The sequence below is a fragment of the Elephas maximus genome, chromosome 13, assembly GCF_024166365.1.
Source record: "Elephas maximus indicus isolate mEleMax1 chromosome 13, mEleMax1 primary haplotype, whole genome shotgun sequence".
NCBI classification, from domain to species: Eukaryota; Metazoa; Chordata; class Mammalia; order Proboscidea; family Elephantidae; genus Elephas; species Elephas maximus.
Window position 1 is genome coordinate 91,484,243 of NC_064831.1, and position 25,869 is coordinate 91,510,111.

At 43.4% G+C, this 25,869-nt stretch overlaps 1 protein-coding gene across 1 annotated transcript in view; it reads right to left on the reverse strand.

Moving 5' to 3' along the window:
• Positions 1 to 20,147: 20,147 nt before the first annotated feature.
• Positions 20,148 to 25,869, reverse strand: part of ADAMTS17 (ADAM metallopeptidase with thrombospondin type 1 motif 17) — a 473,699-nt gene continuing 467,977 nt past the window's right edge. Inside the window, exons 23-24 of the mRNA XM_049905242.1 lie at positions 24,331 to 24,508; positions 20,148 to 22,944 (exon numbers count right to left, since the gene is read on the reverse strand). Coding sequence (XP_049761199.1) covers positions 22,775 to 22,944; positions 24,331 to 24,508 — 348 coding nt within the window. The 3' untranslated portion in view covers positions 20,148 to 22,774. The remainder of the gene's footprint in view (positions 22,945 to 24,330; positions 24,509 to 25,869) is intronic.

The following is a 25,869-nucleotide window of genomic DNA, read 5'->3' on the forward strand; positions in this document are numbered from 1 at the left end:
CAGGCCAGGGCTTTTTTTTTTTTTTTTCATTCAATAAGAATTTATTGAATGTGTATTATGTACAGGCATGGTACTTGTTACTGAGCTTACAATGGTGAACAAAATGGATAGTATCTGCCCCAAGGAACTTAGATTTCAGTGAGGAAAACAATGAAACACTAAAAAGAAATTAAAATTCAAATAGTATTAAGTGCTTTGCTTTAATGTCAACAGTCATTTGATGAAACTACTGAGTGAGGGTTTTTTTCATCCCCTGCCTTCCAACACAAATGAAAATTAAAAAAAAAATTTTTTTTTTATTGTGCTTTAAGTGAAAGTTTACAGCTCAAGTTAGTTTCTCATCCAAAAATTTATACACACAATGTTATGTGACCCTAGTTCCTATCGTTATAATATGTCAGCACACTCCTCCTTTCCACCCCAGATTTCCTGTGTCCATTCAACCAGCTCCTGTCCCTTTCTGCCTTCTCATATAGCCTCTGGACACGAGTTGCCCATTTAGTCTCATGTATGTACTTGAACTAATAAGCACATGCCTCACAAGTATCATTTTATGTCTTATAGTCCAGTCTAATCTTTGCCTGAAGAGTTGGCTTCAGGAATGGTTTTAATTCTGGGTTAGTAGGGAGTCCGGGGACCATGTCTTCTGGGGTTCCTCCAGTATCAGTTAGACCATTAAGTGTGGTCTTTTTACTAGAATTTGAGTTCTGTACCTGACTTTTCTCCTGCTCTGTCAGGGACTGTCTATTGTGTTCCCTGTCAGGGTGGTCATTGGTGGTAGCTGGGCACCATCTAGTTCTTCTGGTCTCGGGCTGATGGAGTCTCTGGTTTATGTGACCCTTTTTGTCTCTTGGGCTAATATTTTCCTTGTGTCTTTGGTGTTCTTCATTTTCCTTTGCTCCAGGTGGATTGGGACCAATTGATGCATCTTAAATGGCTGCTTGCTAGCTTTTAAGACCCCAGACGCCACTCACCAAAGTGGAACACAGAACTTCTTCTTAATAAACTTTGCTATGCCAGTTGACCTAGATGTCCCTTGAAACCATGGTTCCGTTCCCAGACCCCTACCCCTGCTACTCTGTCCCTCAAAGTGTTTGGTTGTATTCAAGAAACTTCTTAGCTTTTAGTTTAGTCCAGTCGTGTTGACTTCCCCTGAATTGTGTGTTGCCCTTCCTTTCACCTAAGATAATTCTTGTCTACTATCTAGTTAGTGAATACCCTCCCTCCCCACCCTCGTAACAATTAAAGAATGCTTTCTTCTGTATTTAAACTTTTTCTTGAGTTCTTATAATAGTGGTCTCATACAATATTTCTCCTTTTTTGACTGACTAAATTTACTCAGCATAATGGCTTCCAGATTCATCCACATTGTGAGATGTTTCATGGATTCATCATTGTTCTTTATTGTTGAATAGTATTCCATTGTGTGAATATACCATAATTTGTTTATTCATTTGTCCGTTGATGGGTGCCTAGGTTGTGTCCATCTTTTTGCTATTATGAACAGTGCTGCAATGAACATGGATGTGCATATATTTATTTGTGTGATGGATTATTTCTCTAGGATATATTACAAGGAATGGAATTGCTGGATGGTATGCTACTTCTAGCTTTTTAAGGAAGCACCAAATCGGTTTCTAAAGTGTTTGTACCATTTTACATTCCCACCAGCAGTGTATAAGTAATCCAGCCTTGCCACAACCTCTCCCACATTTATTATTTTGTGTTTTTTTGGATTAATGCTAGCCTTGCTGGTGTGAAATGATATCTCATTGTAGTTTTGATTTGCATTTCTCTAAGGGCTAATGATCGTGAGCATTTCCTTGTGTATCTGTTAGCCACCACAATGTCTTCTTTGGTGAAGTGCCTGTTCATATCCTCTGACTAGGGCTTTTTTGTTGTTGTTGTTTGGAGTCTTTTTTAAATTACTTCTTCAATCTCTTTTTTTGTCATGGCTCTGTTTAGTTTTACTACCTCAGTTTGTGTTAGTTTAGGTAGGTAGTGTGTTTGTAGAAATTTGTCCATTTCCTCTAGATTTCCAAATTTGTTGCAGTACAATTTTTTCATACTATTCTGTTATGATCTTTATTTCAGTTGAGTCTCTTGTGATAACACCTGTCTCATTTCTTATTCCCCCCATGTCCATCAGTTTGTTGTACTGTGGTAGCTTGCATTTGCTGTGATGCTGGACGCTATGTCACTGGTATTACAAATACCAGTAGGGTCACCTATGGTGGACAGGTTTCAGTGGAGCTTCTAGACTAAGACACACTAGGAAGAAGGACCTGGTGGTCAACTTCTGAAAAAACTGGCCAGTGAAAACCTTATGAATAGCAGTGGAACACTGTCTGATATAGTGCCAGAAGATGAGCCCCTCAGAATTGAAGCCACTCAAAATAGGACTGGGGAAAAGCTGCCTTCTCCAAGTAGAATTGACCTTCATGATGCAGATGGAGTTGAGTTTTCGGAATCTTCATTTGCTGCAGTGGCATGATCCCAAATGAGAAGAAACAGCTGCAAACATCCATTAATAATCGGAATGTGAAATGTATGGAGTATGAATCTAGGAAAATTGGAAGTCGTCAAAAATGAAATGGAATGCACAAAGATCAATATCCTAGGCATTAGTGACCTGAAATTAACTGGTATTGACCATTTTGAATCAGACAATCATATGGTCTACTATGCCAGAAATGACAAATTGAAGAAGAATGGCATTGCATTTTTCATCATCAAAAGGAACCTTTCAAGATCTATCCTGAAGTACAATGCTGTCAGTAAAAGGATAGTATCCCTGTGCCTAGAAAGAAGACCAGGTAATACTACTATTATTCAAATTTACACACCAACCACTAATGCCAAAGATGAGGAAATTGAAGATTTTTACCAATTTCGGCAGTTTGAAATTGATCAAACATACAATCAAGATGCATTGATAATTACAGGTGATTAGAATTCAAAAGGTTTGTTTGTTTAGTCCTGCTTCTTTGTTTGGTTTGGTTATGCTTGGGTGGGTGGGCCGGGCATGCTTTGTTACTTGCTTGTCTGTGGGCATGATGGTTCTCACCACTTCGTCCTGGTGTGCAGGGCCAGTCACTCAGCTATGTTGCAGCAGGGCAGGGCCAGTAGGAAGGAAAGGGGCAGAGAGGGTCGTTTGTGTGCAGTGTGAATCAGGCTGGGGCTGGAGCAGGGCTGCTGCGATCTGCTGGGGGAAGGGGGGCCAAGTCGGCAGGGAAGGGCCTGGTGCCTGCCCGGGTTCCCTTGGGGCTGAGGCAGGTGTCGAGAAGAGTCCTGAGCCAGTAGGAAGGGGTCTGGAGTCCGGGCTGGGTCCCCTCAGGGCTGTGGGTGGTGGGGCAGAAAAGAGGTGGGGGGTGGTGGTGAAGGCAGGGCAGAGGGGGCTAGATGGTAGAGGGCAACATGGTGGGTTGGTACTCTGGTTCCCAGCAGTTGGGGATGCTGCAATGGGTGGTTATAGCCACTGTTCACCACAGGGGTGGGGGTTGTAGGAGCGTGTTTGATTTTTTTCCTTGCTGTTTCTGTTACTGATTTCTACTTTTACGGCATTATGACCAGATAGTATGCTTTGTATTATTTGATGTTTTGGATTTTGTTAAGACTTGCTTTGTGACCTAAAGTGGGGTCTCTTCTGGAGAATGTTCCATGTGAGTTGGAAAAGAACATATACTGCTGTGGGTGGAGTGTTCTGTACATGTCTATGAGTTTGAGTTGGTTGATTGTGGCATTTAGATCTTCTGAATCTTTATTGAATTTCTTTCTAGGTCTTCTATCCTTCACTGAAAGTGGTGTGTTGAAGTCTCCTACTATTATTGTGGAACTATCTTTTCAGTGCTGTTAGAATTTGTTTTATGAGTTTTGGAGCCCTATCACTGGATGTGTATATATTTATTATGATTATGTCCTCCAGGTATATTGTTCCTTTTATGTTGTTGTTAGGTGCTGTCAAGTCGGTTCCGACTCATAGTGACCCTATGCACAACAGAACGAAACACTGGCCAGTCCTGCACCATCCTTACAGTCGTTGTTATGCTTGAGCTCATTGTTGAAGCCACCATGTCAATCCACCTCGCCGAGGGTCTTCCTCTTTTCCACTGACCCTGTACTCTGCCAAGCGTGATGTCTTTCTCCAGGGACTGATCCCTCCTGACAACATGGCCAAAGTATGTAAGACCCAGTCTCTCCATCCTTGCTTCTAAGGAGCATTCTGGTTGTACTTCTTCTGAGACAGATTTGTTCGTTCTTTTGGCAGTCCATGGTATATTCAATATTCTTCGCCAACAACACAACTCAAAGGCGTCAATTCTTCTTCAGTCTTCCTTATTCATTGTCCACCTTTCACATGCATGTGATGTGATTGAAAATACCACGGCTTGGGTCAGGCACACCTTAGTCTTCAGGGTGACATCTTTGCTCTTCAACACTTTAAAGAGGTCCTTTGCAGCAGATTTATCCAATGCAATGTGTCTTTTGATTTCTTGACTGCCTGCTTCCATGGCTGTTGATTGTGGATCCAAGTAAAATGAAATCCTTGACAATTTCAATCTTTTCTCCGTTTATCATGATGCTGCTCATTGGTCCAGTTGGGAGGATTTTTGTTTTCTTTATGTTGAGGTGTAATCCATACTGAAGGCTGCGGTCCTTGATCTTCATTAGTAAGTGCTTCAAGTCCTCTTCACTTTCAGAAAGCAAGGTTGTGTCATCTGCATAACACAGGTTGTTAATGAGACTTCCTCCAATCCTGATGCCCCGTTCTTCTTCATATAGTCCAGCTTCTTGGATTATTTGCTCAGCATACAGATTGAATAGGTATGGTGAAAGGATACAGCCCTGACGTACACCTTTCCTGACTTGAAACCAATCAGTATCCTCTTGTTCTGTCCAAACAACTGCCTCTTGATCTATGTAAAGGTTCCTCATGAGCACAATTAAGTGTTCTGGAATTCCCATTCTTTGCAATGTTATCCATAGTTTATTATGCTCCACACAGTTCAATGCCTTTGCATAGTCAATAAAACACAGGTAAACATCCTTTGGTATTCTCTGCTTTCAGCCAGGATCCATCTGACATCAGCAATGATATCCCTGGTTCCACCTCCTCTTCTGAAACCGGCCTGAATTTCTGGCAGTTCCCTGTCGATATACTGCTGCAGCCATTTTTGAACGATCTTCAGCAAAATTTTGCTTGTGTGTGATATTAATGATATTGTTCTATAATTTCCACATTCGGTTGGATCACCTTTCTTGGGAATAGGTATAAATATGGATCTGTTCCAGTCAGTTGGCCAGGAAGCTGTCTTCCATATTTCTTGGCATAGACGAGTGAGCACCTCCAGTGCTGCATCTGTTTGTTGAAATATCTCAATTGATATTCCATCAATTCCTGGAGCCTTGTTTTTCTCCAACGCCTTCAGAGCAGCTTGGACTTCTTCCTTCCATACCATCGGTTCCTGATCATATGCCACCTCTTGGAATGGTTGAACATTGACTAATTCTTTTTGGTACAATGACTCTGTGTATTCCTTCCATCTTCTTTTGATGCTTCCTGCGTTGTTTAATATTTTCCCCATAGAATCCTTCACTATTGCAACTCGAGGCTTGAATTTTTTCTTCAGTTCTTTCAGCTTGAGAAATGCCGAGCATGTTCTTCCCCTTTGGTTTTCCATCTCCAGCTCTTTGCACATGTCATTATAATACTTTACTCTGTCTTGCCGAGCCGCCCCTTGAAATCTTCTGTTCAGTTCTTTTACTTCATCATTTCTTCCTTTTGCATTAGCTGCTCGATGTTCAAGAGCAAGTTTCAGAGTCTCCTCTGACATCCATCTTGGTCTTTTCTTTCTTTCCTGTCTTTTCAATGACCTCTTGCTTTCTTCATGGATGATGTCCTTGATGTCATTCCACAACTTGTCTGGTCTTCGGTCACTAGTGTTCAATATGTCAAATCTATTGTTCAGATGGTCTCTAAATTCAAGTGGGATGTACTCAAGATCATATCTTGGCTCTCGTGGACTTGCTCTGATTTTGTTCAGTTTCAGCTTGAACTTGCATATGAGCAATTAATGGTCTGTTCTACAGTCAGCCCCTGGCCTTGTTCTGACTGATGATACTGAGCTTTTCCATCGTCTCTTTCCACAGATGTAGTCAATTTGATTTCTGTGTGTTCCATCTGGCGAGGTCCATGCGTATAGTCGCAGCTTATGTTGGTGAAAGAAGGTATTTGCAATGAAGAAGTTGTTGGTCTTGCAAAATTGTATCATTCGATCTCCGGCATTGTTTCTACCACCAAGGCCATATTTTCCAACCACTGATCCTTTTTCGTTTCCAAGTTTCACATTCCAATCGCCAGTAATTATCAATGCATCTTGATTGCATGTTCGATCAATTTCAGACTGTAGTAGCTGATAAAAATCTTCTATTTCTTCATCTTTGGCCCTAGTGGTTGGTGAGTAACTTGAATAATTGTCGTATTAACTGGTCTTCCTTGTAAGCATATGGATATTATCCTATCACTGACAGTGTTGCACTTCAGGATAGATCTTGAAACGTTCTTTTTGATGACGAATGCAACACCATTCCTCTTCAAGCTGTCATTCCCGGCATAGTAGACTATATGATTGTCCAATTCAAAATGGCCAGTACCAGTCCATTTCAGCTCACTAATGCCTAGGATATCGATGTTTATGCGTTCCATTTCATTTTTGATGATTTCCAATTTTCCTAGATTCATACTTCATACATTCCAGGTTCCAATTATTAATGGATGTTTGCAGCTATTTCTTCTCATTTTGAGTCATGCCACATCAGTGAATGAAGGTCCCAAAAGCTTTACTCCATCCAGGTTATTAAGGTCGACTCTATTTTGAGGAGGCAGCTCTTTCCCAGTCATCTTTTGAGTGCTTTCCAACCCGGGGGGCTCATCTTCCAGCACTATACCAGACAATGTTCTGCTGCTGTTCATAAGGTTTTCACTGGCTAATGTTTTTCTGAAGTAGACTGCCAGGTCCTTCTTCCCAGTCTGTCTTAAGTCTGGAAGCTCAGCTGAAACCTGTCCTTCATGGGTGACCCTGCTGGTATCTGAATACCGGTGGCATAGCTTCCAGCATCACAGCAACAAGCAAGCCCCCACAGTATGACAACCTGACAGATATGTGGGGGTTAATCATTATATAGTATCCTTTATGGTGGATTTTGCTTTAAAGTCTGTTTTATTGGAGTTAATATTGTTACTCTTGCTCTTTTGTGGTTATTGTTTGCTATATATATTTTTTCCAGCCTTTGAGTTTTAGTTCATGTCTTTGTGTGTCTCTTATAAGCAGCATATAGATGGATTTTTTTTTTTTTTTTTTAAATCCATTCTGCCACTCTGTCTCTTTGCTGGTACATTTAGGCCATTTTCATTCAGCATTATTGATGGATATGAGTTTACTGTTGTCATTTTGATGTATTTGTGTGCGTGGCAATGATGGTTTCTTTGTTCTGCTTAATTTTCTGTGCTGAGTTCTTTTTATTTATTTATTCATCTCTTTCATTATTGTTGACTTTGTATTGACTAAATTTTTATGCTTTTCTTCTTTTTTATTTAGATAGGTAGGTTTGTTATCTTCCTTTGTGGTTACCTTGAAATTTACCTTTATTTTTCTAAGTTTAAACTAGTCTTTTATTTCTTGATATCACCTTCACTTCCTCTCCATATGGAAGTTCTCTGACTACACCATTTATTCCCTCTTTTTTGTCATTTACATATTGACGTCTCTGGTTTTCTATTTTCAGTCTTCTGGCTTTGTTTTTTTTGTGAATGCCCCATCTGGGTTGGTATCTGGTTGATTTGTCCTGTGTTGTAGTCTTGGATTGTTGTCTGATGTTGGTTCTCTATACTGAGGATTCCCTTTAATATTTCTTGTAATTTTGGTCTGTTTTTTACAAATTCCCTTAATTTCTGTTTATCTGGAAATGATTTAAGCTTACCATTGTAGTTGAGGGACAGTTTTGCTGGATATATATTTCTTGGCTGGCAGTTTTTTTTCCTTCAAGGCTTTATATATGTCACCCCATTACCTTCTTGTCTGCATGGTTTCTGCTGAGTAATCAGAGCTTAGTCTTATTGGTTCTGCTTTGTAGGTGACTTTTTGTTTATCCCTAGCCACTCTCAGGATTTTTTGTCTTTGGTTTTGGCAAGTTTGATTATGTTTCGGTGACTTTCTTTTCGAGTCTATCCTGTGTGGGTTTTGTTGAGCTTCTTGGATAGATATCTTCTCATCTTTCATGATATTAGGGGGGTTTTCTGCAAGCAAATATTGAACAATTCTGTTTTCCATTATCCCTCCCCTGTTCTGGTATTCTGATCACTCACAGGCTTTTCCTCTTGATAGTATCACATAATTCTTAGGCTTTTCTCATTTTTCTTCATTCTTTTTTTCTGATTTTCCTCAAACAAATTGTTGCCAAGGGATTTGATTTATCTTCAGTCTAACTAATTCTGAGTTCCATTGTCTCAATTCTGCTCCCATGACCTTCTATTGAGTTGTCTAAGTCTGAAATTTTATTGTTAATCTTTCAGATTTCTAGGTCCTCTTTTTTGTATGGTTTCTAGCAGCCTATTTATTCTGTCATTTTGTTCTTCTATTGCTTTCCTGAATTACTTCATTGCTTTGTCTCTGTGTTCCTTGGTTTGGTCTGTGTTTTGTCTGATCTCCTTCTTGATCTCTTGGAGAGTTCTATATATTAGTCTTTGAATTCTTTATCAGGTAGTTCCATTGCCTTATCTTCCTCCAGAAGATTTTCTGGTTCTTTATTTTGGTTGCTTGCTGGAGCCATCTTGTCCTGCTTCTTTATGTGATTTGTTATTGACTGTTGTCACTGACGCATGAATAAGTCATTTTATTTATTTTTGTTTACTGTGTCCTGAATTTTTTGATATGTTCAGGTAGACTGGACATGTGTGTTACTCTGTTCGTTCTCATCATTGAAGCTCTCACCTCCTGTCTCCAGGTGGTCAGAGCACCCACTAGGTGTGTGACCCCAGGAGTCTGTTCATTGTTCTTGCAAGGCTGCTAAAGATGCAGGAAGTGTTTTTGGTGAGGTTATGAATCTGTTTGGCTGGTCATCTGGCCATGGTGCAGGGAATGTTCTCCCTGGTCATGGGGTTGGGTGTTGTATGTTTGTGTTCCGCTGCCTACCTGTCAGTCAGGGCACAGGTGCCCAGGTTGTCAGTCACCAAGTGTGTGGTGCAGAGACTCTCACCTACAGTCCTGGACATGCAGGGCTGTGTGGGAATGTTTGGAGCAAGCAAGGTCTCTGGTTGCAGTAGGGGGTGATGTGAGGAGCAAGGTAGGGTGGAGGGTGTGCACCTGTCCACTAGAGCAGGGAGTGGGGGTAGTACAGCTGGTCCTTGGGTGCCTGGTGCCATTGGCTGGAGGGATTGGGAGGCACCACTAATTCTCAGGCCCCTGTTGTGGGCGGCTAGATGGAGAGGGTGGTACCTCTGGCCCTCAGGGCCCTGATCTGGGTGGGTGAAGTCCCTTTTTAGGGGGTGGGGCAGTGTCAAATGTCATAAATCTGCAGCTCCCACTTGGCTGCTGCAGGTGAAAATGGGCTTCAGGTGGATGCCCTGCCCGTTTTGTCCTAATGAGGCTGTACAGTGTCTGGTTGGCTCACAAGGCGCTGGTGTTCAGTGGGGGTGAAGGGTGCGCAAGTCCATGGACCCGCCTACACCAGTGGCTGAGTGAAGTAGCAAGTGCCTCTGGTTGTAAGTTCCTGGCTTAGGGGGCATGGTGGTGTTGAATGCCATGAAGTGGGGTTGGAGCTGGGAGGGGGGTGGACAATGAGGAGGAAGTGCTCCTTGGCTGTGGAGCTCTGGCGGGGCAAGGGTTATGACATGCATGTGGTGGTTTGGGAGCTCGCACTTAACTTTTGCAGGTCTAGTATCACTCTCGTTTGATTCTGGAGGTGTGCGCAGATTCATTTCTGCTTCGCTGCACCAGATGGGATGGGTTTCAGCTTGGGATGTTGCTGCTTGACTCAATCTGTGTGTGCTGTGCAGATTCAGCTAGGTAGCAGGATGCTGGCAACCTGCGGTCCATAATTCTCCATTTCCACGGTTTTTTAATTGTTTCTCCTTCCACCGGTCACTCAGTCCAATTCTTCAGCTTTGTCTTGGATGATTAGGGCCCCTAGATTATCATATATATCCAATTCACTTGTTTTTTCAAGTCTTTGTTGTAAGAGGGATGACACGAAGTATTTGACTGTTCCGCCATCTTAGCCCTGCCTCCTCCTCTTCTTCTTCTTTTTTTTTTTTTTATATAAGACTTTGAGTTCTGCTTCACATTTTTCTCAAATTCTATCCAGGACCAACTATGGTGGTCCCTGTCAGAACAGTCAGTGGTGGTAGCCGGGCACCATCTAGTTCTTCTGGTCTCAGGGTAGATGAGGTCATGGCTCATGTAGGTTTGTTTCTTCTCTGTGCTTTTGGTTACCTTCTTATTGTTTTTCTCCTGGTGAGTAGAGACCTGTAGTTGTGGCCTCTTGCAAGCTTTTAAGACCCCAGATGCTACTTATTTCACTACGACGCAGGTCAGGATTTTAGTGAACTATGTTATGCCAATTGGTGGAGTTGTCCCAGGAGACTATGATTCTGAGCCTTCAAACCCAGAAAACCAGTCAGTGCTGGAAGGTGTTTGGTTATGTCTAAGCAGTATCCGTATTTGTGTCTTCAATGGATGTATGTGTCTGCACCCACGCAGTTGTATTTGCATGTACCTGTAGGTACTTCTATCTGTTCTTACCTATGTACCCCTGTACCTATACCCATCCACATGTGCTCAAACACTCATTTTTACTTTATGTGTGCTGTGCTTACTACATCCACATTTGGTGCCACTTTTCCCATCACAAAAAATAACTAGTCTCTATGGTATAAAGTGTACTTTCCCATGGCCCCCTCCCTGAACACTGGTCTCTCTATATTTATCTATTCTTGTTTTCTTATAAAAGAAGGATCATATAATATTTGTCCTTATATGTTTGACTTATTTCACTTAGTATTATCCTCTCCAGGTCCATCCATGTTACAATATGTTTCACAGACTCATCATTGTTCTTTATGTTTGTATGTACCACAATTTGCTTTTCTATTCAACTGTTGATGTGCACATCTATTGTTTCAATTATTTGCTATTGTGAATAAAGCAGCAATGAACCTAGATGTGCATATGTCTATTTTTAGGTCTCTAGGGTGCATTTTTTTAAGGGTGCATATTGTTTAGGGTACATATTTAGTGGGCTTGCTGGATCATAGAGTATTTCTATTTTTTGTTTTTTGAGGAAGCACCATACCATTTTCCATAGTGGTTGTACCATTTTACAGTCCCACCAGCAATGGATAAGAGTTCCAACTCTGCACATCCTCACCAACATTTGTTATCTTTTTTTTTTTTTTTTAACAGTGCCATATTAGCAGGGGTAAGATGGTATCTCATTGTAGTTTAGATTTGCATATCTATAATACCTAATAATCATGACCATCTTTTCATATGTTTGTTGGCTGCTTGGATGTCCTCTTTGGTGATGGTACTGCTCATGTCCTTTGCCCATTTTGTGATTGGGTTATCTTTTTGTTGTTGACTTGTTATAGCTTTCTATAGATTTTAGAGATTAGACCCTTATTGGATAAGTCATTTCTGAAGATTTTTTCCCAGTCTGTAGATCGTCTATTTACTCTTTTAATAAAGTCTTTTGATGGGTGTAAGTTTTTAATTTTTATGTGGTTCCATTTATCTGTTTTGTCTTCTTCTATTCATGCATTTGTTGTAATGCTTTTTATCCTATTTTTACAAAAGATTAGGTTCTGTAGTTTTCTCCTTGTGTTGTCTTCCAGGAATTTAATGGTTTTAGGTTTAACATTTAGGTCTTTTGATCCATTTAGAGTTAGTTTTTGTGTATGGTGTGAAGTATGGGTACTGTTTTATTTTTCTGCAGGTAGATATCCAGTTTTGCCAGCACCATTTCTTTAAAGAGACTGTTTCTGTCCCACTGGATGGACTTTGACCCCTTGTCAAAAATCAGTTTTCAGTAGATGGCTAGGTTTAATTCTGAGTTCTCAATTCTATTCCACTGGTCTATGTGTCTATTGCTGAACCAAAACCAGCTTGCTTTGATTATAGTGACTGTATAGTATGTTTTGATGCCAGGGAGTGTGAGGCCTCCTGTTTTGTTCTTTTTCTTCAATATTGCTTTGGCTACTTGGGGTTTCTTTCCTTTCCATATGAAGTTGGTCATTAGTTTTTCCATTTCAGTAAAGAATGTTGTTGGGATGTGTATCAGGATTGCATTCTATCTATAGATTACTTCAGGTAGTATTGACATTTTCACTATATTAAGCCTTCCAATCCATGAGCATGGGATGTCTTCCCATTTTTGTAGTTCTCTTTTAGTCTTTTGTAGTAGTGTTTTATAACTTGTGTAACTTTTTTATGTCCCTGGCTAGGTTTATTCCTAGGTATTTTATCGATTTGGGGGTTGTTGTAAATGGTATTGTTTTCTTGATTTCTTTTTTGGAGTAGTCTTTGTTAGTGTAGAGAAACCCAACTGATTTTTGTGTGTGGATATTGTACCCAGCAATGTTGCTATATTCTTCTATTAGTTCCAGGGATTTTCTTGCAGAAATCTTTCAGGTCTTCTATGCATAGGATCACGTCATCTGCAAATACAGATAGTTTTACTTCTTCCTTTTCAATTTGGATACCTTTTATTTCTTGTCTTGTTGCTCTGGCTAGGACTTCCAGTAAAGTGTTTAATAAGAGTGGTGACAATGGACATCCTGGTCTCATTCCCGTTCTCAAAGGGAAGGCTCTCTGCCTTTCTTCATTAGGTATGATGTTGGCTGTTGCTTGTTCATATGTGCCTTTAATTATGTTGAGAAATTTCCCTTCTATTCCTATTTTGCTGAGTGTTTTTCTCAGGAAAGGCTGTTGAATTTTATCAAATGCCTTTTCTGCATCGATGATATGATCCTATGATTCTTTTCCTTTGTTTTATTTATGTGGTGGATTACACTGATTGATTTTCTAATGTTAAACCACCCTTGTAAACCTGGTATGAATCCTACTTGATCATGGTGTATGATTTTTTTGATATGTTGCAGAAGGCTGTTGGTTAGAATTTTGTTAAAACTTTTTGCATCTGTGATTATTTTGCATCTGTAGTTTTTTTTGTGTGTGTGATGTTTTTGCCTGGTTCAGGTATCAGGGTTATGGTGGCTTCACAGAAAGAGTTTTGTAGTGTTCCTTCCTCTTCTATGTTTTTAAAGAGATTGAGTAGGACTGGGATCAACTCTTCTTTGAATGTTTGGTAGAATTTTCTGGTGTAGCCATCTGGTTGTGGGTTTTTTTGGTTGGTAGTTTTTTAATGACATTTTGAATCTCTTCTTTTGTAACAGGTCTGTTTAAAAATTTTTTTTTTTACCTCCGTTTGTGTTAGTTTGGGTAGGTAGTGTGTTTCTAGGAAACTGTCATTTCATCTAAGTTTTCAAATTTGTTGGAGTATAATTTTTCACAGTAATCAGTTACAGTCTTTATCTGTTGGTTCAGTTGTAATTGTCACCAGTTTCATTTCTTAATTTGGTTGTTTGCCTCTTCTGGCCTTTTCGTCAATAAAGCCAATGGTTTGTCTATTTTAATGTTCCTTTCAAAGAACCAACATCTGGTTTTGTCAATTCCTTCAATTGTTTTTCTATTTTCAATTTTGTTTATTTCTGCCCTGATCTTTAGTATTTCTTCTTTTTTGTAGCTTTTGTCCTTCCTTTTCTATTTGTTCAAGTTGTCAGTTTGTTAATGATTTTGGATCTTCTTTTTTTAATGGAGGCATTTATTGCTATAAATTTCCCTCTGAGTACGGCTTTTGCTGTGTCCCTAAAGGTTTTGATACGTTGTGTTTTCATTTTCATTTGATTCTAGGATTTTTTAAATTTCACTTTTTATTTCTTCTATGACTGAATAGTTTTTTTTAGTAGTGTATTACTTCATTTCCATGTATTTATTTCTTCTTTCCTTAATTATTCTGTTGTTGATTTCTAGCTTCATACTGTTAGGGTCAGAGAAGATGCTTTGAATTATTTCAATCTTTTTAAATTTGCTCAGACTTGTTTTGTGTTCTAGCTAATAGTCTATTCTGGAAAATGATCCATGTGCCCTGGAGAAGAACGTAGACTGCTCTGATGTTGGGTGGAGTGTTCTACATATGTCCAGTAGGTCCAACTGGCTTATCGTTTTATTTAAGTCATCAATGTCCTCAGTGTTTTCTTTATAAATGTTCTGTCTAGAATTAAAAGTGATGCATTGAAGTCCCCTACTATTATTGTGGAGCTGTCTATTTCTCCTTTCATATTATTCATTATTTTTTTCATGTATTTCAGTGAATTGCTGCTGCATGCATATATCACTATTATGCCTTCTTGCTGAGTTGACCCTTTTATTATTATGTAATTTTGCTGGAAGTGCTCACTCATTTATGCCAAGAAATTTGGAAGACAGCTACCTGGCCAACTGACTGGAAGAGGTCCATATTATGTCTATTCCCAAGAAAGGTGATCCAACCAAATGCAGAAATTATCCAACAATATTATTAATATCACATGCAAGTAAAATTTTACTGAAGTTCATTCAAAAGTGGCTGCAGCAGTACATTGGCAGGGAACTGCCAGGAATTCAAGCTGGATTCAGAAGAGGATGTGGAACCAGGGATATCATTGCTGATGTCAGATAGATCCTGGCTGAAAAAAGAGAATACCAGAAGATGTCTACCTGTGTTTTATTGACTGTAGAAAGGCATTCGACTATGTGGATCAAAAGAAATTATGGATAACATTGCAAAAAATGGGAATTCCAGAACATTTCATTGTGCCCATGAGGAACCTGTACATGGATCAAGAGGCAATCGTTTGAACAGAACAAGGGGATACTACGTGGCTTAAAGTCAGAAAAGGTGTGCGTCAGGGTTGTATTTATTCACCATACTTATTCAATCTGTATGCTGAGCAAATAATCCGAGAAGATGGACTATATGAAGAAGAATGGGGCATCAGGATTGGAGGAAGACTCATTAACAACCTGCGTTATGCAGATGACACAATCTTGCTTGCTGAAAGTGAAGAGGACTTGAAACACTTACTGATGATGATCAAAGACCACAGCCTTCAGTATGGACTACACCTCAACATAAAGAAGACAAAAATCTGCACAAATGAACCAATAATCAAAAAAAAAAAAAATCAACATCAGGATAAACAAAGAAAAGATTGAAGTTGTCGAGGATTTCATTTTACTTGGATCCACAATCAACAACCATGGAAGCAGCAGTCAAGAAATCAAAAGACACATTGCACTGGGCAAACCTGCTGTGAAAGACCTCACTTTAAAAGTGTTGAAAAGCAAAGACGTCACCTTGAAGACTGAGGTGCACCTGACCTGAGCCATGGTGTTTTCAATAGCTTCATATGCATGCAAAAGCTGGACAATGAATAATGAAGACAGAAGAAGAATTGATGCTTTGAATTATGGCATTGGCAAAGAATACTGAATATACCATGGACTGCCAAAAGAACAAACAAATGTGTCTTGGAGGAAGTGCAACCAGGATGCTCCTTAGAAACAAAGACGGTGAAATTAGGTCTCACATACTTTGGACATGTTATCAGGAGGGCCCAGTCCCTGGAGAAGGACATCTCGCTTGGTAAAGCAGAGGATCAGCAAAAAAGAGGAAGATCCTCAAAGAGATAGATCAACACAGTGGCTGCAACAATGGGCTTGAGCATAACAACAATTGTGAGGATGGCTCAGGACCGGGCACTGTTTCATTCTGTTGTACATAGAGTCACTATTAGTCAGAACCAACTCGACAGCACCTAACAACAACAACATCATTTTTTATCTCTTGTAATAGATTTTGATTAAAAGTGTATTTTATCTGATATCAGCATGGCCACCCCTGCTATTTGTTGTTTATTGGTTGCATGGAATATTGTTCTCCATGCTTTTATTTTCCATCTGTTCGTGTGTTGGATCTTTTTTTTTTTTTTTTAAGTCCATTCTGCCACTGTCTGCCTCATGCATGGGGCCTTTAGACCATTTACTGAAACTGAAGTGTCTACCTTACTCATTTTACTATTTGCTTTTTGAGGGTTTTGTATCTTCTTTGTTTTTTTATTCTGATTTTTCTGTTTTTGTTTGTGTTTGGGTGCTTCCTTGTGATGATCCTTTTTCTTATCTTCTTGTCTTCTGAATGTTTCTTCTTGATGATTTCTTAGTGGTTACCACATATGTTACAACAACTTTTAACATATGAACAACAGTTAACATAAAACCTTTACATAATAAATCTATTCCTGTTATGCTCCTCCTTCTCCCGTTTCTGTTGGTGTGTCTCTGTTAATATCAATATACAACCTATATTCAGTAAGCTTACTTTGTACTTATTTCTTAATGCTCTTTCCTTTCCTTTTGGAGTATTTCCTTGAGTAATACTTGCAAAGCTGATCTGGCAGTAATTCCCATATCTTCTGTTTGTTTGGGAATGTCTTAATCTCCCTCTTGTTTTTGAATGACAGCTTTGCTGGATAAAGAATTCTTGGTTGGCAATTGCTTTGGTTCAGTATTTTATACGTGTCACTCCATTGTCTTCTGGCCTCCAGAGTTTCTGGGGAGAAATCCATACTAATTCCTTTCAAAGACCTGTGGTATGTTATATTTCATTTTTCTCTTACTGCTTTTAGAATTTTCTGCTTGTCTTTGGTTTTCAAGAATTTTATTAGGATATGGTGAGGAGTTGATCTTTTTGTGCCTCTTCTGATTGGAGTTTGTGTAGCTTCCCTGTATTTGCAGTCTTGGTTCTCTGTCCAGGTCTGGGCAATTCTCTCTGATTATCATCTCTTGGAAAATTGTTTCTGTGCTTTTATTGTTGTCATGGTGCTCTGGAATTCCGATAATTCTAATGTTAGATTTCTTAATTGAATCCCACGTTTCCTTTTGGACTTGTTCTTTTTTTTTTGTTCTTTTCTCTTGATATTTGATCAAACAAACCAAAGCCAAACCCATTACTGTTGAGTTGATTCTGACTCATAGCGACCCTATAGGTCAGAGCAGAACTGCCCCATAGGGTTTCCAAGTAGCACCTGGTGGATTCGAACTGCCGACTCTTTTGGTTAATAGTCATAGCTCTTAACCACTATGCCCCTAGGGTTTCCTGATATTTGATAAGTTCAGTTATTTTGTGTTCTAATTCCATCTTCTTTCTGTTCAACTCTGTTGTTGAGTCCTTCTCTTGCTTTTTCTAATTCAGATGTTTTATTCTTCAGCTCCAGTAGTTTTTTTTTTTTTTTTTGATGTTTTCAATTTCCTTGTTAAGTCTCTCATTTTGTTCCTCCATTTGTCTCCTCATCTACACTAGTTTGTCTTCTGTGTGCCTTTTGGTTTCTTTAAGCATATTTAGCACTGTAATCTGAAAATTATGACATTATTCTGGCATCCATAGGAGAGAGTTTTCTTCGTGTTTTTTTTTTTTTTTTTTGATCCTTCTTCTCTTGGGATTTTGTGTGTTTTCCTATCTTTTGTTGAACTTGGGCCATTTTGCTTTTTTTTTCTTTTCTGCTTCATATTTTGTATTCTCTTTTTTGGGGAAAATTTCCTGATTAGGTGCCCAGGTGGTGCAGCAGTCAAGCACTTGGCCACCAAGCAAAAGGCTGGAGCCTACAGCCACCAGCCAGCCGCTCTGCAGGAGAAAGACATGGTAGACCACCTTTGGAAAGACTCACAGCCCTGGGTACCCTACAGGGCAGCTCCCTTCAGCCCTGCAGATTTGCTATGAGTCAGAATGACCCAGCAGCAGTGGGCCTGGATCTTCTCCTAAGAACCACTAGATAGCACTCTTATCCTTAGGCTTTTTTCAGTGTTGGTCCAGGAGTTCTGGATGCTTGGTCTCTGGAATTCAATACACATGCACAGAAAGGGGGATTTAGCTAGTCAAAGATGCTGACATAAGCAGAGGGGCTTGACTCTGCTGTGGCAATGGTGGAGAGCTCTCTTTCCCTCACTGGTGTCCCTACACAGGTTCTACCATGGTGTCCCACTGTGCGCCATTTCCCTGTGTTGCCCCATCAGTGTGAAGTATTCCACTCACCCTGATGCCCTTGCAGCTTCTCTCGGCCCTAGTATCTGTCTGTATCAGGCCTCAGTGAGATTCAACAGCACTCTCATGCAGTGCCATGGTCTCTTTTCGCCCCCTCCCAATTGTGCAGCCTGCATACCTCCATGGCCAATTTGAATCTCCTTAAAAAAAATTGGGCTAGAGCTTCCTCAGATTAGCTCCTTTCTTGTGTTCCCTGTTCGAGGTGCTACCCAACCATGTCCCAAAATAGCTGTTATGAGTGAACACTCTTGATGATAGCAAGTAGGATCTCCCAGCTTCTGGGCTGACCCTGTTCCTCCTCTCCTGCACTTCTGGACTAACCCTGACTCTCCGATACCTCAGCTGCTGTCTGGAGTTCTGAGATCTCATTTTGTGCTTGTTTTTATTTGTTGTTCAGTGAGTCAGTTGCTGGGGGAGTAAATGGGAGATCCCCTCACTTTGTCATCTTGCTCTGCCCCTCCCTCTTCTGAGCACATCTTGATCTTCCTACAGAAGTGCTGGGTTCCTAACAGAAGCTCACGCAATGCATATTAATTGAGAGCTTCTCAATTTTATGGAACAAACTGGAATCGCTGATGGCCACCAAGGAATCAAAGACACTTATAAAGAAATTATATACCAACAGTGCTGTTAAAAAGTTAACCCACCAGAACACAAAGGAAGGAGGAGAGGTTCTAATAGGTACCTGGGGCAGGTGGGTGATTGTTCCTGACAATTAATATAAGCTGCAGGTTTCCTGGCAACTGGTGAGCTATGGACAGTTTCTTGTCTGCTAAACAAATGGTCTTTATACAGTGAAATTTCTGGGTGCTGCTCCAACATTGGAGTCTCTGGGTGGTGCAAACAGTTAACACGTTTGGCTGTTAACAAAAGGTTGGAGGTTCGAGTCTACCCAGAGGTGCCTTAGAAGAAAGCCCTGGGGATCTAATTCTGAAAAATCAGTCATTGAAAACCCTATGCAGCACAGTTTTACTCTGACACACATGGGGTCACCATGAGCTGCAGTTGACTCAATGGCAACAGTTTTGGTTCCACCATTAAAAGGGGCTCCAAGTGTTTGGGTGGGAAGCTCTTTCTCCTTGATGCCTCCTACCCCCTCAGGAGCTGTGATACCCTCACTCCATGTCAAGCCCAAATTGGGTTCAAATGGTTGCAACTGTCCCAGTTAGGATGGTGTGGTCTCCTTGCATGTCCCTGGTCCTGGAAGGTTGGGAGGTCTAGGACTTCTGCTCATACCCTGTGGAGGACGTTGCTTGGGCTGGCAGTAGACAGGGGTGGGGAGTGGTGAGGACTAAATGTTGGAGGGCCAAGGTTGTAGGGAGCACATGCCCATGACTGAGACTGAACCCTGTACAAGGGGCCTCCTGCAGAGGGGTCACTGCATGCCCATGGAGACAGTTAGCGAGGTGGCTGCTGCTCCAGCCATGTCAAACACAGACTCAGTGCATCTGCCACACTGTCGTGTGTCTACCCAAGATTTTGCAACAGCACAAGCATGAGCCCAGGATGGAATGATCTGTTGGAAAACCAGCCGCCATCAGAACTGCATTTACCAGCGACCTCTGACACTGACCACAATTGTGGCCAGCACGCCGCGGCTCGTCCAGCTGAGTCCCAGGGTAGTTATCTGAGCACTGCAGGAGGGAAGGACATAGCCCCCCTGAGTCAGCCCATGAGGACTGGTTTTTGTCTTGTATTTCACAGACCATCTTAAAACTGTTATGAAAAAACATTTTATTAAACATATTCAACTTGCTTCCAGTGAAATGATTAATTTTTCATTTACAATGGTTTCCAATGTTTGTCTTCTGTTCTTTTTTTTTTTTTTCCTTTCAAAACCAGCACCAAAAAGTAAAATAAAAATATCATGGGTACAGTACGTAGTGTATGGTAACTAATGGAAAATATATACATTTGACTTTGAAACAAACAAAAAGCAATGATATTATTGCCATTGAGGCTCTTTCCCTGTATTCTGAGAATATCAAGCTATGGGCAACCTAGAGGGTTTCTTTTGCACCAATAAAAATAGTACCATCAGGTTGTGAGACTCTGCAGTTAGTAACACATTTGTGCAATCAAAAAGGTACAGTACTTGAGTAACAGTACAGAGTATTGTCAGCAAGGCAGAGACATCACTGCTGTAATCACAGAGCTTCACTGTCTGCTGTGCAAAGTGGAACAAGAGTGTCACGCGTGGCAGCTTTGCCAAAATCAATCAAAGTGGGCTGAGGAACTTCAGAGCAACAATGCTAGGATGAGTTCAAAGAGCTCAGAGAGGCAGGAGTCTTGGAAGCCAGGGTGTTCAGCACTAAGGGATCAGTCGTTTGCATTCTGAGGGCGTATAGCCCTGGCCAGGGAGGCCAGCTGATACTGTCAGGATGGCTGGGGCAGGGGCTGGGATTCAGAAGTAGCAGGTTAAGTACCCACCTCTGCACACGCAACCTGATTGCCTGGCTGGGGGCTGGGTGGCCATGGGGCTCTTACCTGGCTGTCCCAGCTTGGCTCCTCAGCCCCAAGAGGCTAATGTCTTATTGTTACCTTGTAGTGAAGCAACAGCTGATTTGGAGCTGGGGAGCAATTGAAACCCAGCACCCCGGGAATTTAAGGCTTTTGTGGAATGGGGGGCTTGGGAAGTCTGGGGGCAGCCAAGCCGTGGCCACAGAGGACAATGTACGTGCACAGGCCCCGGGCAACGGCTGGGGTTACTGTACTGTGGGGTTACACTGCTGGCTTCCTCCCAGGTCTCTCCACGGAGCACCTAAGGGGCTTTCTCACCAGCTCCTTGTGAATTCAAGTGGAACTGAGTGAATTCCCTGACACCCTACCACTTCTCTGCCTCTGAGGAATTAAAAAAGTCAAAAACAAAAACACAGCCCCTGAGACGGGGAGAAGGTAGAGAGGGTTTTGTTTTGTTTTCCTTCCTGATTTAAGCTAACCTTAAAGTGTGACATAAAAAAAAGAAAATAAACATTATCATAAACAGAGCACCAGTAAATCAAGAAGTACTCAGAGATGACCCCAAGGAAATTAGCCTAAGTGAGATCTTCTGTATGAAATAAGGGAGAAGGTGGGTTTCTCATGTTAAAGTCTTCAAAAATAAGCACCCATGAAATGCCCACCACGTTGGTAAGCAAAACAGGCCTCACGGCGCTGAGGGGCGCTGCTCCCGGCCCAACCTGGCCTCCCAGGCAGCAGGGCCCCACCGTCTTCTGTGTTCTCAAAGAGGCCAGCTTTCTCATCTCTCTTGGCTTCTGGGGAGGGGAGAGGGCTGTTGAGAGTGGTCAGGTGACTGCAGGAGAGAAAGACCTTCTCTATCCTCTCTGGGCATCATTCTTGCCCCACCTGGAAGATGGGGCAAGAATGACAGCCGTGACGATCATGGGGAACGCATGGTCTGGTTTACATGATGGCTTGGCAGGCTTGCGGCAATCCCAGCCAGGCAGCTGTCCTCCCTGACTCTGGAGGAGGAGAACTGCCCTATGCCAGGATGAAGCAGTGAGGCCTCTCTAAGTACAGAACCAGGGCTGAGCTTGGTCCTAAGAGGTTCTAAGATAATCAATTTCAGGTAAACACCAAAGTCAACGGGAAGCCATGGGATGTGATGCAGGATCTACAAGCTACAAAGCTTTACAAAGAACTACTAGAGTGGAGGCCCCCAGGAGGCAGTGGGGAGGAGACCCGTGTACCCCTGGCAAGCTGTCCTGAGCCACCCTATGTCAGGAAGCAATTCCCCTCCCAAAATTAGCATATGGCACATATTTTAGCACCTTGAAAAGCTCCTGTTCCCTACGAGGTGGACAGCAGAGATCTGAAGTGAAGATGCCTCCCCAAACCCAAACCCTTCCTGAATATTCTCCCCCACACAGGCGGCGTGGAGAGCTACATGGCGCTGGTGTCCTTATTGGCTTACACAGATTCAAACTCTCAAGAACAAGACTTCAAGGCAAGGCCCAGGATTTAAGAAGGAATATGTTTTCAGAGATGGGTAGAGAGGCCAAGTCCTGATTCTTGTGTGGTCAGGAAGGTAGAAGAAGAGGAGTGTGGGCTCCTTCTCCAGAGAAGCCTCTAGCAGAGGCTGGCCGACATCGGTCCTTCCCTCTGAATAAAGCCTCTTGGAACAGAAGATGGTTCATTCTGGGGCTGTTCCCCCACGGTACATCAAGCACTGGGAATTCAAATGTCTATGGACAGCCAAGATGGAAGCCCTACAGGATGTCTCTCTCTCTTCACCACCGTTTTCCAGAGGTGTTCCCCTTTGAGGTACACAGAATCTTAGAAACTCTAATTCTCTGTGACTCTTGCCTACTTTCTCTTACCGCAGGAAGCCATCCAGTGGCCTTTAATAATATATTAAGTAGAAGCGTTAATGGCAAATGTCAAGCCCACTCTATAGTTCTATGCAGTGGGGTTGCTGAGACAGCCTGTGGGTGGGCGTGGTGTGCTGGGGGAGGACTGGCTGCAGGACTGGTGTGTTCTTGAGTGGGTGGGTGCATGGGCCTCCACCAAGCCATGCTGCCAGGACCCACTGGGCACTGGGCCTCAGACCTCCCATCAGGCGTTGCAGCGTGGCTGGGCCGCATCAGGAGCTGGGCTGTGGCTGCTGTGGCGGGCGCATCCTGCTGGCGTAGAAGTCCCTGCATGTCTGGCAGCAGCGCTGGTACCACCTCATGTCCTGGCAGAGGTTCTTCTCCCGGATGACCCGGCAGTACACTGTCCACTGGTCACGTGTGCATTTATAGGTCAGGGCAGCTAGGGGACAGTGGGGAGAGAAAGCCCACGAGTTATGGGTAGCCTGGGGGCATCAGAGACACTCGTGGCCCTCCATGGAGCCCATGCTGAGAGATGGGTGGCCTTTGGTCTGATGCCCACTAGGAGATCCCCCTCACCCACCGTGCACACTAGAGCTTTGTCAAAACGGGTGAAATTGTGCCTCCTGCCAGGGGAACTCAGGAGACAGCTTTGTTGCTACAGAGGACAGAGCCTCCCGTCTAACCTAACCACTGGGATTGATTTAATGGTCTGGTGGCCTCACTGGGGGCCCAGGGCACTGGTCACAGTTCTCCTGAACTAAGTGGCACTTGCTGTTATTTATGGCCAAGGATACCGTAACTATTGGCATCTACAGAATATAATGAAAGCATCAGGGGTCAGTGTGGACACATGGCCTGAATCTCCAGCATCTTGGCTGTCCAGAGAGAAGACACCGCTAGAAGCTCTGGGTGAGTCCAGGGAGGCTTGTGTTTGCAAAAGGCACAGGAAGACCTCTGCAATTGCAAAGTGCCCCCTGCCCCACAAGGCTGCTTAGAAAAACCTTCATCTGGTATAGTCCCCATGTTAGGGAAAGGGGCTTTGGGTGGGAAAACAGTCCCTAAAGATTTCTATTTGGAAAAGCAGAAACTTGGCTAAAAGGAAGCCTGAGGTCAATATTAATTAAATGCTCCTCTTCTCATGCCCTCACTGGCCAATGGCACCAAGGGCCCAGCTGCTCACACGGCAGCTCCCTGCTGAACTGAAATGTTCTGAGAAGTCCAACATGTCTGATTGCTTCTCAAGCTTCAGCCTACAACTGCCCCCTGCCGGCATCACCAAGGTTTCAGGACTAGCACCCCCACATCTTTCATGACCAGAAAGAAGCACACCCCTCCACCATCTCTCTCTCTCTCTCACACACACACACACAATCCTAAACCCGCTGCCGTCGAGTAGATTCCAACTCATAGTTGACTCATAGTGACCCTACAGGGGCACTAGGACAGATTAGAACTGCCCCATAGGGTTTCCAAGGAGCGCCTGGTGGATTCGAACTGCCAACATTTTGGTTAGCAGCCGTAGCTCTTAGCCACTATGCCACCAGGGTTTCCTTCTCACTCACAGGAACCCGAAAAGGTTTACGGAACATTCTCACACGTTCCCCAACTGTTGACAGAAGGGGTTAGCGGGGCACTCATGGTATTGTGTTTGAGACTGTAGTTAGCAAACGTCTTTTCCGTGACAAAGAATGAAACTCCCCCTCTGAAGCTCAAATAAGGCCCAGAAGGCGGCTTTCTGGCTTACATAAGTTCGAGGCCAGCAGAAGGGACGCACCTTCCCACCCCCCCCACCCTACCCCCAGAGGGCGGCGGCAGAGGCACTCACCGAGGCGTGGGGAGGTGATGGTGTTGACGTTGATCTTGTCGTTGCAGGCCTCCTGGTGGCACTGTCTGTAGGCAGCGGGCTTGGAGAGGGCGGGGCACTCGCTGCCATGGCGCCCGGTGACTTTGTGCATGCATTGCACCACGCGGGACTGCAGGCCCTTCCCGCAGGTCGAGGAGCACTGCGGAGACAGGCGGCCTGAGCGGGAGGCCTCACCCGGCAGTCGCCCCACCTGTCCGCCCCTGCTGCTCAGGTCGAGGAGCACTGCGGAGACAGGCGGCCTGAGCGGGAGGCCTCACCCGGCAGTCGCCCCACCTGTCCGCCCCTGCTGCTCAGGTCGAGGAGCACTGCGGAGACAGGCGGCCTGAGCGGGAGGCCTCACCCGGCAGTCGCCCCACCTGTCCGCCCCTGCTGCTCAGGTCGAGGAGCACTGCGGAGACAGGCGGCCTGAGCGGGAGGCCTCACCCGGCAGTCGCCCCACCTGTCCGCCCCTGCTGCTCAGGTCGAGGAGCACTGTGGAGACAGGCGGCCTGAGCGGGAGGCCTCACCCGGCAGTCGCCCCACCTGTCCGCCCCTGCTGCTCAGGTCGAGGAGCACTGCGGAGACAGGCGGCCTGAGCGGGAGGCCTCACCCGGCAGTCGCCCCACCTGTCCGCCCCTGCTGCTCAGGTCGAGGAGCACTGCGGAGACAGGCGGCCTGAGTGGGAGGCCTCACCCAGCAGTCGCCCCACCTGTCCGCCCCTGCTGCTCTCAGTAATCGCGGGCAAGAGGGCTCAGCAGCTCAGCGGCGCCCTGATCGAAGGCTGTTTCAAGATACAGTGAAACCTGTGAGAGCTGGAGCTCCATGGGGCTGGGTCTCGCAAGTTTTCCGCCTTTGACAGGGTATAGTCTTACCACTTTTCTATTGGTTGTTTTAGTGGAAAATATTTGCATTTTCCTTCTCTGACAGGTTTCCGCCTTACAGTTTCTGGCTTTCACAGGTTTTACTCTAACTGCTGGGATATTAATTTATACTAGTTACCTCTACATTTTACTTCCCAACCCTCTCACCCCTGCTCCAAGCACAGCCTGCCTCTGAAAATCCTGAGACAGTGGGCAGGGTGGTTCAGTGGTACACGGTCTCCCCAGTCCTCATGGTAAGACGCTGGGTCTCTGCCCAATCTTGGGCATAGAGAGGAGCCCGATGGAGATTGGCACTGAATTTTTTTATAGCATGGAGGACTCAGAACTAAGTAAAGTTAAAGAAAGCAAACAAAAAAGTGCAACTTTTCTTGCCTAACAGTCATGGAACTAACTGTTTTAATTTATAGGCATCCCTGGGCAGAGCAAATGGTTAAGTGCTTGCCTGCTAACAAAAAGGTTGGTGGTTTGAATCTACCCAGAGAAGCCTTGGAAGAAAGGCCTGGTTTCCTACTTCCTAAAGATCACAGCCAGTTCTATTCTGGAGCACAGTTCCATTCTGACACCATGGAGCCACCATGAGTCAGGGTCGACTTGATGGCAACTGGTTTGGTGTAACGTTTCTCATTTAGATGCCAAATCA